This window comes from Vipera berus (genome assembly GCF_964194415.1).
Source record: "Vipera berus genome assembly, chromosome: 6".
Lineage (NCBI taxonomy): Eukaryota > Metazoa > Chordata > Lepidosauria > Squamata > Viperidae > Vipera > Vipera berus.
The window spans coordinates 55,817,556-55,830,967 of NC_138208.1; the positions used below are offsets into that span (position 1 = coordinate 55,817,556).

The 13,412-nt window shown below is 37.7% G+C and overlaps 1 protein-coding gene across 1 annotated transcript in view; it reads left to right on the forward strand.

Annotated features, from left to right (window-relative positions):
* CFAP54 (cilia and flagella associated protein 54) overlaps window positions 1–13,412 on the forward strand; it is a gene marked incomplete at both ends in the record, with an annotated part of 158,511 nt that overhangs the window by 80,084 nt on the left and 65,015 nt on the right. Inside the window, one exon of the mRNA XM_081332014.1 lies at window positions 11,956–12,108. Within this exon, the coding sequence (XP_081188140.1) occupies window positions 11,956–12,108 (153 nt within the window). The remainder of the gene's footprint in view (window positions 1–11,955; window positions 12,109–13,412) is intronic.

Below are 13,412 nucleotides of genomic sequence, written 5' to 3' on the forward strand. Positions count from 1 at the left end.
TCGTGCTTGTGCAAACAAAGCGTGATCGGAGCTGCCGTCTCTCTATAAATATTGGTGGGGGTGCTGGCTTTGTTGCTGTAAGCGGGTTGGTTGGCTGTGTTGTTACATCTTGATTGGTTGATGGGGTTATTGTTTGTGGATTAGTTGGCTGTTTTGTAACATCCTGTGTGGCTGAGGTGTTGGCTGTGTGCCCATTAGTCTTTTGTGTTGTACCGACTTGGATAATGGGCTGTGTGATGACATCCTGAGCTCTAGTGTAGTGATATCCTGAGTTCTGTGCTGCAACATCCTGGGTGGTTGGCTGTGTTATGACATCCTGAGCTTTAGCATTGTAACCTCCTGAGTTCTGTGATGTAATGTCCTGATCAGAAGGCTGTGATGTAACATCCCGGGCTTTGGTTTGGCTTCGAGTTTGCGGTCTGGTCTTGTGTTCATGGCATGTGTCAGTTTGCTTTGTGTGGGGGTTGGGGGGTGGTGCAGCAGCTGGAGATGCCGCTGTGGTTTGGCTTCTGGATGGTGGTTGCATTTCGTCTATGGAGTGGGTTTAGGTTTGAGTCTGGTGAGGATGATTGGTGGTGGCGTCCTGTGTTGTTCTGGGTCTGGTGTCGGTTTTCATGGCTGGGACTCATTTTTTGACTAGGGCTAGTTTCCAGATGTCTGGTAGGCGGGAGGTATCGTCACATTTATTCATGTTGTGGGGGTGTTTCTCTATTTCGATGGCTTCCATAATTATTCTCTTGTTGTAGTGTTCAGTTTTGGAGATTAATTTCATTCCTTCAAAGTCAATTTCATGTCCTGTTGCTTTAAGGTGCTGGAAAAGGGAGGAAGTTTTTTCTTCTTTTCTGACTGTGTTCTTGTGTTCTGCGATGCATGCATTTATTCTCCTATTGGTTTGTCCAATGTATGTGGCTGGGCAGATTTTGCATGGTATTTCATAGACTCCTTGGTTTTCAAGCTGGATCTTGTCTTTGGGGTTTCTTAAGATGTTGGCTATTTTTTGGTCGGTGCCGAAGGCTGTCTTGATATTGTGTTTGTGGAGAATTTTGCTGATTTTATCTGTGGTGCCTTTAATGTAGGGGAGGAGGGTGATGCCGTTGTCCTGTTCTGTGTCTTGGTTCTTGGGGGGTGTCTCCCTTTGGATTAGGTTGGTAACTGTGTTTCTTTGGAATCCGTTGGAAATTAATACGTTTGTGAGAGTGTGTAATTCAGTTTTCAGGTGGTCTTTGTCGGCTAGGCATTTGGTTCTGGATATGAGGGTCTTGGCTTCGGAGTAGATCTGTGCTGGGTGGTGATGGGATTGTGTGTTTAAGTAGCGGTTGGTGTGTGTTTTTTTCCGGTAGATGGTGTGTCCTAAGGAACCATTGGGTTTTTTGTAGATTAGGACGTCCAGAAAGGGGAGTTGGTTGTTAGCTTCTATTTCCATAATAAATTGTATTTTGGGGTGTAGGCTGCTGAGATGTGTGAGGAAGTTGTCCAGTTTTTCTTTCCCGTGTGGCCAAATTACGAAAGTGTCATCTACATATCTAAGCCAGAGTTTGGGTTTGTGTTCAGATTTGTCTAAGGTGTTGGTTTCAAAGTGTTCCATGTATAGGTTTGTGATGACGGGTGAGAGGTGATCCCGTAGGTGCTCCTTCTATCTGTTTGTATCTTTGTCCATTGTGGCTGAAGTATGTGTTGGTTAGGCAGTGGTTGGTCAGATCTAGGAAGTGTTTAGGGGGGTTGTATTTGTTTTGGATAGCTGTCAAGGCTTCTTTAATAGGCACTTGGGTGAAGAGGGATATGACATCGAAGCTCACGAGTAGGTCGCTGGGTTGCAGGTTTTGTTTCTTTATTGTTTCTATGAAGTGGAGTGAGTTTTGTACGTGTGAGGTGATGGATTTTGTGTAGGTCTGAAGTTGTTTGGCAAGGAATTTGGCAAGATTCTGTAGAGGTGAGCCTATGGAGCTAACTATGGGTCTGAGTGGTGCTCCTTCTTTGTGTATCTTGGGGAGGCCATAGAGCTTGGGGCATCTGGATGGTTTCTCTCTGGGGACGATTCTTTGCTGGATCTCTTCACTGATGGGAGAGGCTTTTATTTTGAATTTGGTGTTTTTTTCCAGGTAGTTGGTGGGGCAACAAATAACAATTCTCAAACAAATACCTAAAAGAATGAGAGACTTGAGATGAGGCTACCAATTTTTGACATCAAAACTGTTTAGATACAATGTGAATGTCAACGCTGCTAACATCAAATGTTATTGCTTGAGAAGAGATGAAGAAGTAGCCGTTTCATATGTTAAACTTGTGTATTGCTTTAAGAAAGTTAGTTTAATGTTGGGAGGGGGGATGAGTAGGATTGCACCTTTCAAGGCCATTTTTAACTAGAGAAGATAAGACCTTGGCGGCTTTTCTAACGGAAGGGAAACTGATTCTTTAAATTAATTGGAGAATACGATTAATGACAAAATTAGAAAAGTGGAGAATTGTGTTTTAATATATTGTGTAAGGGGTGGAGGTTTCAGATTCCAGCTTCCTTCGAGCAAGCATTTGCCAGTGTATTAGGCTAATAAAGGACTTTTAAGGTAAACAATGCCTCAGAATCACTTGAAAAGCCCATGTGTCGGAAACTTGACAGTGAACTTTAGATGGCTAACTCCAGAAGGCATTCTAGTGACGTGGCAAGATAGAAGGTATAGATTAGACTCGATAGACAAGGCAGAAGATTTTTATGAGATCCATTTTAACAATGAAGATGAAGTAGAAGACCAAGATGGAGGGGACATAAGAGAAAGGGATGCAAGACAGATGGCTGTAGAAGGGAAGGTACTAGGAACAGAGGATAGAGGAAATAAATCTGGAGAGACTGCAGAGAAATATGAAGGTAGAGACAAAGAAACAAAAGAGATCTGCACAATGAGAAGCACAAGACCCAGATATAAGTAAAATAAAGGGAGAAGAATGCAGGATTTTGTCACTGAATATTAATGGTTTAAATTCGCCAATGAAAGGACGAAAAATCTTTAATAAACTTATTCGTCAAAAATGAGATATAATAGCAATTCAGGAAGTTCATATAAAAGAACAACCAAAACACCTGTTAGACCAGCCAAAATTAGGAAATATATTTGTATCATTAGATCAACAAAAAAGAGGGGGGTGGTATTATACATGAATGAGAAACTGGTAGTTAAACAAATTTATAAAGATAGAGAAGGTAGAATATTGATAGTAGAGCTAGAAATAAACCATAGGAAAGTAGTGATAGTAGAAATATATGCCCCGAATGGAAACCAAGAACAGTTTTTTAAATCATTACATAATAAGATAAATGATATAGATTACGATGAGATCTGTGTGCTAGGAGATTTCAGTGCTATTATTGATAATAATTTGGATTACAAGGGTAACAAGACCAGGAAAAGGAAAAGAAGGACACTACCAAGATCCTTCTTTAAAATGGCCAAAGACCTAAACATTCAGGGCATATGGAGAGAAAGGAATCGTGAGGCAAGATAGTACACATACTACTCAAATCTGTGGGATTCAGAGACCAGTCAATGCAGGGTGTCCCAAATATGTCTGTCTGCCTACGCAGAGTTTATTGTATTTATACAGTTTAACAAGCAGGAAATAACGCACAGCAAAAGCATTGTTTATTGGTGTACTCCCTAGTCAATCTTAGAGAACATCCGAACATCCCAAGCTAGGGCAGAGTCTTCCTTATCTAGCTGGTTCTTGGCAGTGCCTGGCAAGGCCAATTGGAATGAGCTCATAGACATATGGATAACAGAATATTGGGACAGGCAGTTTTCTGCGCACGGTCCCTTCATATCCTGCATTGACTGGTCTCTTGAATCCCACATTTTGGCACCTGAACAGGGACAATAGATCTTTAAAAACAAATTAATAGGGATCATGTAGAGGAACTTACCTTCCTGCTACAAAAGTCAGGGCTTAAAGCACCTGTGGCAGAGATAAAGAAGCTCATAGGAGAGATAGGGAAACATTGTCCTTGGTAGCCGGAGCACGGGACGCTTCGTTTACAAGACTGGGTAAAGATAGGGCATACTTTACATCTTGAACTCCGGGCTCCAGTTGAGATATTACATCTATGGTTTCAATGCCGTCAAGCAGTGGAAAAATTTGGCTTTGATGCTTTGGCAGGACAGCAATTGACCACAACTCCTCCACCTAATTATGATCAAATAATTTTTTCCCCTCCAAAGTTATCTTTAATTGGACCTACAATAAACTCTGCGTAGGCAAACAGACATATTTGGGACACCTCTGTCCAAAATCATTGGGACACAGCTAAGGCAATTATGAGAGGAGTAGCCATAGCATATATGGCAAAAAAGAATAAGGAGAAAAAACAACAGAAAATGTTAGAAGGGCAATACAAAAGATTAGAAACAATACTTCAACAATAACCACAAAAAAAGAATGTAAAACAACAAATGGACTTAATTAAACATAAACTTAACATCTTAGAAAAAGAAAAATTAGCACAACAGATAAGACGTACAAAACAGAACTTCTTTGAAAATGCAAACAAACCTGGTCGATGGCTTGCACACAAATTGAAAAAACAAAAGGAGAAAAGTTGGATTAGTAAATTATGAGATGACAAAGGGAGAATACACTATCAAGAAGAGGAGAAAAAAATCTTAGCCCAGGAATTCTATGAGAAATTATACAAGGAAGATAACCAGGAAAATGAGGAGAAAGTGGAGGAATGTTTCAAAAAAGCATCACTACCAAAAGTTAAAGATGAAATTAAAAATATGTTGAATGAAGAAATTAGGATGACAGAGGTGATTATGGCCATTAATAAACAAAAAATAATAAAGCTTCGGGTCCTGATGGCCTTCTGACAGAAATCTGTAAGTAACAACAAAACATCTTAGGACAACCTTTATTGGATGGGTTTAACGTGGTTCTGGATGAAGCAAAAATCCCAAAGTTATGGTCAGAGGCGAATATTGTTCTGATCCCAAAAGATAATACAGACCATACATCAGTCCAAAACTATAGACCAATATCTTTACTTAACTCTGATTATAAGATACTTACAACAATGATAGCTGAGCAATTAAAAAGGTTTTTAAATGATTTTATACACGTGGATCAGAACGGATTTCTAGCCAAAAGACAAACTAAACACAACATTAGGATAATATTGGATACGCTAGAATACTACGAAATACATAGTGGACAACAAATGGTGTTATTATTCTTAGACGCTCAGAAGGCTTTTGATAATGTTAAGTGGTCATTTATACGTCAACAACTTAGGTATATAGATGTGAGTGAAAAATTTATAAACATAATTAGGGCAATATATTCTAATCAGGAAGTTAAAATAATAATAAATGTGGAAGTAACTAGGAAATTTCAAATACAAAAAGGAACACGACAAGGATGCCCTTTATCCCCATTACTATTTATACTGACGCTAGAGGTTCTAACGAGGATAATTAGAAATGAACCGCATATAAAAGGATTAGAAATTTAAAAAGAAATTTTTAAACTTCAAGCCTTCGTGGATGATTTGGTCTTTATTATGGAGGATCCACAACAATTGGGACTGAAACTGTTAGAAGAACTAGATAAATATGGAGAAGCTGCCGGGCTGAAAATAAATAAGGGTAAAACTAAAATGATTGTTAAAAATATGACGAATAAACAGAAAGAAAACTTGGCTAGGATTATGGACATACAAATAGCTAAGAAGATACAATATCTAGGAATTACTATTACGGCCAGATGTACTTCAATTAAAGAAGACAATTACAACAAAATAGTGAAATAAATAAAAGAAGACCTGGAAAGATGGGGAAACTTGAGTCTTTCATTGTTAGGGAGAATCGCTGTCGTAAAAATGAATGTACTACCTAAAATCCTATTCCTGTTCCAAAGTATCCTTATACAACTAGATCAAAAAGTTTTTGGGAACCTGAACAAACTGACAATGAATTTTATATGGCAAGGGAAAAAACCGAGGATTAAAATGAAACACTTGCAAGATGCTAAAGAAAATGGGGGCTTTGGACTACCAGACTGGGAAACATATTACCATGCAGCGGCGCTAACCTGGATTAGAGAATGGATAATTTTAAAGAATAAAAGATTATTAATTTTAGAAGGCCATGATTTGCAATTAGGCTGGCACGCATTCCTATGGAATGAGAAACGAGCTATATCAACATTTTCAAAACCATCAGATTAGACAAGCACTACTCAAAATTTGGAATAAAATTAGAAAACAAAATTACATTAAAGTACCAGTCTGGCTGTCCACCCTAGAGGCGATAGTCTACCCAAATTTGTTCAATTTGGAGAACAGCACTACGTACAAAGATATTATGAATGATGTGGGAGAATTGAAATCCAGACAGGAACTAGAACATATAAAATTGGAATGGTGAGCTTACTTACAGATACAAACACAATATGGGAAAGATAAGAAAGAGTGGGGGATAACTATTAAAGAAACTGCATTGGATAAAATCTTATTGGGGCCAGATGAGAAACAAATAAGGAAATTGTATAGATTGTTATTGGGGTATAAAATGTTTGAGGAACAAGTTAAAGAAACAATGTTGATATGGGCTAAAAATTTGGGACATGGTATTGATCTTGATATATGGCAAACTCTTTGGGATAGAAATAAAAAGATAACGCTGGCCTCAGCTTACAAAGAAAATTTATATAAGATGTTTTACCGGTGGCATCTCCCTCCAGCACGATTAGCCAAAATGTACAAAATGTTGCTGGAAATGTTCCGAAGAACTAGGTACTTATTTTCATGTTTGGTGGTTCTGTAATAAGACACAAAAGTTTTGGCAAAGGATATGGACATGGCTAGAAGAAATATCAGGACGGAGAGTAGATTACAGACCAGAACTTTTCCTGCTTGGCATAACAACAGAGAAACATAACCAAAGAAGAGTTATATAATGATACATATCACACAGCAGTGAAAATGACGTTCGCCCAGAAATGGAAACATAGTGAAATACCTGATGAGAGTGAAGTGATGAATAAAATATGGGCGTGCGCAGAAATGGACTAGTTAACTTTGGAAATAAAAAATAAAGATGAGTCAGATTATTACAAATTTGGAATAAGTTTTACCTATGGTGGGAACAGAAAGGAAGGTCTCAATATAGATATACAAGATGCTGATTTCACATATTACTAGAATAAGGTGGTCGATAAGATTGAATATTGTATAATTGTATATAAATGATATATAAATGTATATAAAACACAAAAATGATGTAAGACAAGAAGGAATGTCAGACCGTTAACATCTTGTCCAAAGTTTTAAATAATAAAATTTGTAAAAAATTTTTTTTAAAAAAATGATTCAGTCAAGATAGTTCTAAATTGTGTATAAACTAATCACTTCAACTAATTCAACAAGAATAGTAGTATATATTAAAGAAAATACAATATATACTTACAGTTCAAATATCACAATTAATATAACACTCCTACATGCAAGTCTTTCAGTTCAGTGGGGTTTATACAAGCTTCTGGAAGGCCATAAGGGTAGAAGCTGTTCTTGCCCTAATAGGCCAATTATACAGTTAAAGAGAGGGAAGACAAGGATGGAAGAAGAGAATGGAGGTGCATGATTACCTATTGTATGTGATTGGAATATTGCTTGAGCTAAGGGAACATTTGTTTTTCATACATCGGAAGAGTATATACTGTATATACTGTTCTTCTATCAGTTAAAGATAACATTGATCTTTTGATAGACATTGAGAATCCTGGGGATATCTTGTCTAACAATTGTGCACAAGCTGCCTGCCTTTCCCCAAAAATATCTTTCAAAACAAAAGGAAAAAAACAATTATCCATCAATTCTACATTCCATTGACACTAATTGAATATTCAACTGAATTCTTCTTCATTTTACAATATTGGAAACATGTCACATCTGGGAGAACCAACTAAGATACAGGATGTAGTATCATGCTTGAAGCATCCACTCAACCCAATAGTTTCTTTTCCTTCCTCTTATACCTCCAAATTTGTTTCAGTGATCAGTCCAAATCATTTAGACATTCTACTGAAGGTTGATAGTCCTTCCACACATGATGCATTTACTCTTGCCACAAATTCCAGCTCCAGACAGATTGACACTGATCATTGCTCTCAAGCTGATTTCACTGAGAATCCCATATTCACCATCTGATCAACTGGAATAATTTCATTGTTTCTAGCCTGGATTTCTTCTGGATATATAATAACTCAAAGCCTTCTACTTCTTTCTAAACAGTCCCAAGGTTACCCAACCTAACAATCTAACAGTCTAACAATCATGGGAATCACCTGGGTATTCTCCATTCCAATCTAAATTAGATATAACTGTAATTCTGTTGAATCACATTCAGCATAACTCTTTGGACCTCTTTTGCCGTGAATGACGAGTTCTTCCCTGATTTCTTGCAGCATTGCTAATTGGAATGCCAAAAAGGACTATCTCAATACTTATAGGTTTTAATATATAAATCTGATTTTGTTTTATTATAAAATACTTAATTTCTAGACTCCTGATAGTACAAGATTGCTTAACATACCCCATTAATGTAGTTTCTAGTGCCAAAAGACATTGTGCATAAGAAGTATTTCTACACTGATATTAAATAGTTTCTTATGCCTAATTGTATGATTGGAGCCATGTGAACATATAGCATTATCTTCTAAGCCAGATATTCTAATTATAAATATCTACCTTCCCATTTGCCCTTTGGTACTGTCCATAGGGTACTGTATTTGCCTTTTGGTACTGTCAGCCAAAGATGGAGAAGCTCTATACAGTCAGTAAAAACAAGACCAGGAGCTGACTGTGGCTCAGACCATGAGCTTCTCCTTGCAAAGTTTAGGCTTAAACTGAAGAAAGTAGGGAAAAGCACTAGGCCACTCAGGTATGAATTAAATCATATCCCTGTTGAATATACAGTAGAGGTGAAAAATAGATTTAAGGAATTAGATCTGATAGACAGAGTGCCTGAAGAACTATGGACAGAGGTTCGCGACATTGTACAACAGGTAGCAACCAAAACCATCCCAAAGAAAAAGAAATGCAAGAAAGCAAAATGGCTGTCTGAGGAAGCTTTGCAAATAGCTGAGGAAAGGAGGGAAGCGAAAGGCAAGGGAGAAAAAAAAAGATACACCCAATTGAATGCAGAATTCCAGAGAATAGCTAGAAGAGATAAGAATGCCTTCTTAAATGAACAGTGCAAAGAAATAGAAGAAAATAATAGAATAGGGAGGACCAGAGATCTTTTCAAGAAAATTGGAGAAATGAAGGGAACGTTTAATGCAAAAATGGGCATGATAAAGGACCAAAATGGCAGGGACCTAACAGAGGCAGAAGAGATTAAGAAGAGGTGGCAAAATTACACAGAAGAACTATACAAGAATGAGCTTAACGTCCCTGATAATCACAATGAGGTGGTCACTGACCTCGAGCCAGACATCCTAGAATGTGAAGTGAAGTGGGCCTTAGAAAAGCTGAGCAACAACAAAGCTAGTGGAAGTGACAGTATTCCAGCTGAGCTATTCAAAATCTTAAAAGACAATGCAGTAAAAGTGCTACACTCAATTTGCCAGCAAATTTGGAAAACTCAACAATGGCCACAGGATTGGAAAAGATCAGTTTACATTCCAATTCCAAAGAAAGGCAGTGCCAAAGAATGTTCAAACTATCGCACCATTGCACTCATTTCTCATGCTAGTAAAGTCATGCTTAAAATCCTACAAGCTAGACTTCAGCAGTATGTGGATCGAGAACTACCAGAAGTGCAGGCAGGATTTCGAAGAGGCAGAGGAACTAGAGATCAAATTGCCAACATACGCTGGATCATGGAGAAAGCTAGGGAGTTCCAGAAAAACATCTACTTCTGCTTCATTGACTATGCTAAAGCCTTTGATTGTGTGGATCATAACAAACTATGGCAAGTTCTTAAAGAGATGGGAGTACCAGACCATCTTATTTGTCTCTTGAGAAACCTATATGCGGGTCAAGAAGCAACAGTGAGAACTGGACACGGAACCACTGATTGGTTCAAAATTGGGAAAGGAGTCCGGCAAGGCTGTATACTGTCGCCCTGCCTATTTAACTTATATGCAGAGCACATCATGAGAAAGGCAGGGCTAGATGAATCAAAAGTTGGAATTAAGATTGCCGGAAGAAATATCAACAACCTAAGATACGCAGATGATACCACTCTAATGGCAGAAAGTGAAGAAGAACTAAAGAGCCTCTTGTTGCAGGTGAAGAAGGAGAGTGCAAAACTTGGGTTGAAACTTAACATTAAGAAAACCAAGATCATGGCATCTGGCCCTCTCAATTCCTGGCAAATAGATGGGGAAGAAATGGAGGTAGTGACAGATTTTATTTTCCTGGGCTCCAAGATCACTGCAGATGGGGACTGTAGCCAAGAAATTAAAAGACGCTTGCTCCTGGGGAGGAAAGCCATGGCAAATCTAGACAGCACACTAAAAAGCAGAGACATCACCCTGTCAACAAAAGTGCGTATAGTCAAGGCTATGGTCTTCCCAGTTGCAACGTATGGCAGTGAAAGTTGGACCATAAGAAAGGCTGAGCGCCAAAGAATTGAGGCCTTTGAACTGTGGTGCTGGAGAAGACTCCTGCGAGTCCCTTGGACCGCAAGGCGATCAAACCGGTCAGTCCTAGAGGAGATCAATCCTGACTGCTCTTTAGAAGGCCAGATCCTGAAGCTAAAACTCAAGTACTTTGGCCACCTAATGAGAAGGAAGGACTCACTGGAGAAGAGCCTAATGCTGGGAAAGATCGAGGGCAATAGAAGAAGGGGACGACAGAGAATGAGGTGGCTGGATGGAGTCACTGAAGCAGTAGGCGTGAGCTTAAATGGACTCCAGAAGATGGTAGAGGACAGGAAGGCCTGGAGGAATGTTGTCCATAGGGTCGCGATGGGTCGGACACGACTTCGCAGCTAACAACAACAATGCTTTATAAAATAATCTTCAGAGATCAGTACCAATTTATCAACATCATATGAATAAATCTCATCTTTGATAGAAACCCAAGTTTGATTTATGACTGCTTATAAGCCAGGGGTGTCAAACTCGTAACGTCACGTGATGTGTCCCGATGTATAATGACTTTTTTTCCATTGCCAGCAATGGGGTAGGCGCGGTTTCACAATGATGCATCCGGCCCGTGGGCTGGCAGTTTGACACCCATCATATAAGCCATTGTAGATTTCATGACAGTTTTCAAATGTGATAAATCCAGCACCTGTCTCACCATTAAAAATAAATTATTAGATCTCAAAAGAAGATGAAAAGAATATACATAAAGTTTTCATGTGAGTGGCCATGTCATTTTAAGCTTTTATGTCTGTATGTTACATTTCATTAGTTACAATAAAAGTATGTGTGTGTGTTATTAATTGCATTTTAATAACAATCTGAAGTTGTAAAATATTCGATAGTCCTAGAACTAAATTCTATTCTGAGAGTGTGGACTTATTTTACTGAAGCCCACATAGCCTAGGTTTAATGTTTATAAACTTTTTATCTATTTACTTTGATTTTCTTATTTTTTCTTCATACTGTTTGATTCTGCTTTTTGCATTGAAATAATGTAAAACATTTGTGTGTGTGTGTGTATTAGTAGTTTAGGAATTTAATATTTTAGCATCTTTTTTACAAAGAAATTTTATAATTTAGTCAATTAGGTCTGAGTATTCAAAGGCTTTTTTAGAATTCTACTATTTATATTTATAGTGTTTCCAGTTTGAACCATTGCCTATGTGTCTAAATTTGAACCCTGTAAGTTGATCCATGACTGTAATAAAGATACTACTAGTAGTAGTTTGAGTAAACTTCTGTGCAGTTTTACTTTTCTATTACATATTTGTTACACTGACATATTTAGAGTTTATTAAAATAACTGTGGCTTCATTACAGGTATCAGTCAAACAAGATCACTATTATCTGTTCCTTTGGATCTGAGGGATACGCTAAAATGTTTTAGAGAAACTCTGGAACAATCAAAACACCACAGTAGAGCCCTTAAATACAGCAGGAAATTGCTTTCTTTATTTCTTGCTCATGTGCGAGGTGAGTACCTCTCATTAGAATTTGGATGTATATATGTATAAAACTGTAAATAGACTTTAAAAAGTCAAATATTGAAAAAATAATGTGCATATGTAAGTATGAATACACAAACACTGATTTGATGTTAGAATAGTTAAATTTTTTGATTATTCTATTCAAACAATCCACATTATCTAAAAATTATTAGAATTGTAATTTTCATATTAATTTTCATATTGCTATAGAGCAGACATGTCAAACACAAGGCCCAGGGGCCGGATCCGGCCCGTGAAGTGGTTTCATGTGGCCCGCAACGCCATCTTGGAAACAGTGAGGGAACGGCCCCCACTGCCTTGGCCCTGGCCCAGAGACCCTCCTTCTGCCAGAGACCCTCAGATCTTTCCCACTCCTGCCCAGGCCCCCATAGGCACCCTTGATGCGAACGATGTAGAGCTGGCCACGCCCACCCAGTAGGCCACACCCACTCCAGCCACACCCACCCAGTAGGCCACGCCCACCCTGGCCATACCCACCCGGCCCCCTGAGGGCAACTGCAATGCTGATGCGGCCCTCAATGAAATTGAGTTTGACACCCCTGCTATAGAGAAACAAACTGAAGCATTCCTAATAATAATTTAATAACAATATATACTGTCCTATTTACTGCATGCTTATATAAATTATATTGGCACAATTTGAAATTAAGAATCCCCACAAATTAAGTTTTTTTCAGATCTTCTTTAAAAAGAGTGTAAAGATAAATGCATGAGAAACATAATTTCCAAAATTTTCTTAATTAGATTGAATTAGCAGTTTTTCCCAAAAAACAATTTCTAACATACTGGCTGATATGCATAGGAACAAAGTAATTTAGAAAGAAGTAAATTGGTTTATATTTACATTAATGTTCCAGAAAGATATAACCAAATGCCATTCTATCAATAGAATATCAGAGCTGTTATATAGTTACATCTCACAGACTCCTTTACAGAAACTTTTTGAACTTCTCAAGTAATGTTTTACCAAAATATTAGGTAAATTTTGACTTTTTAAAAAGAGAAAATTGTAATGTTATTACTTAAAATTTTTAATGAAAATTTCAAAGAAGTTTGTTTTCATTGCTTTTTTCAAGTTATAAACTCTTCTAACATTGCCAAATTTCTTATGAAATAGTTTTCTTTAAAGAAAGAGAAATCTTTTGATTTAGAGGGTTTCTAGAAAAGGACTAGCATGTTTTCTTGGTTTCTGATGATATCTTATGAATCTAATATAAAATATAAAAATGCTGTATTTGAAAATTGATTGAATGGATTAACTTTTTAAAG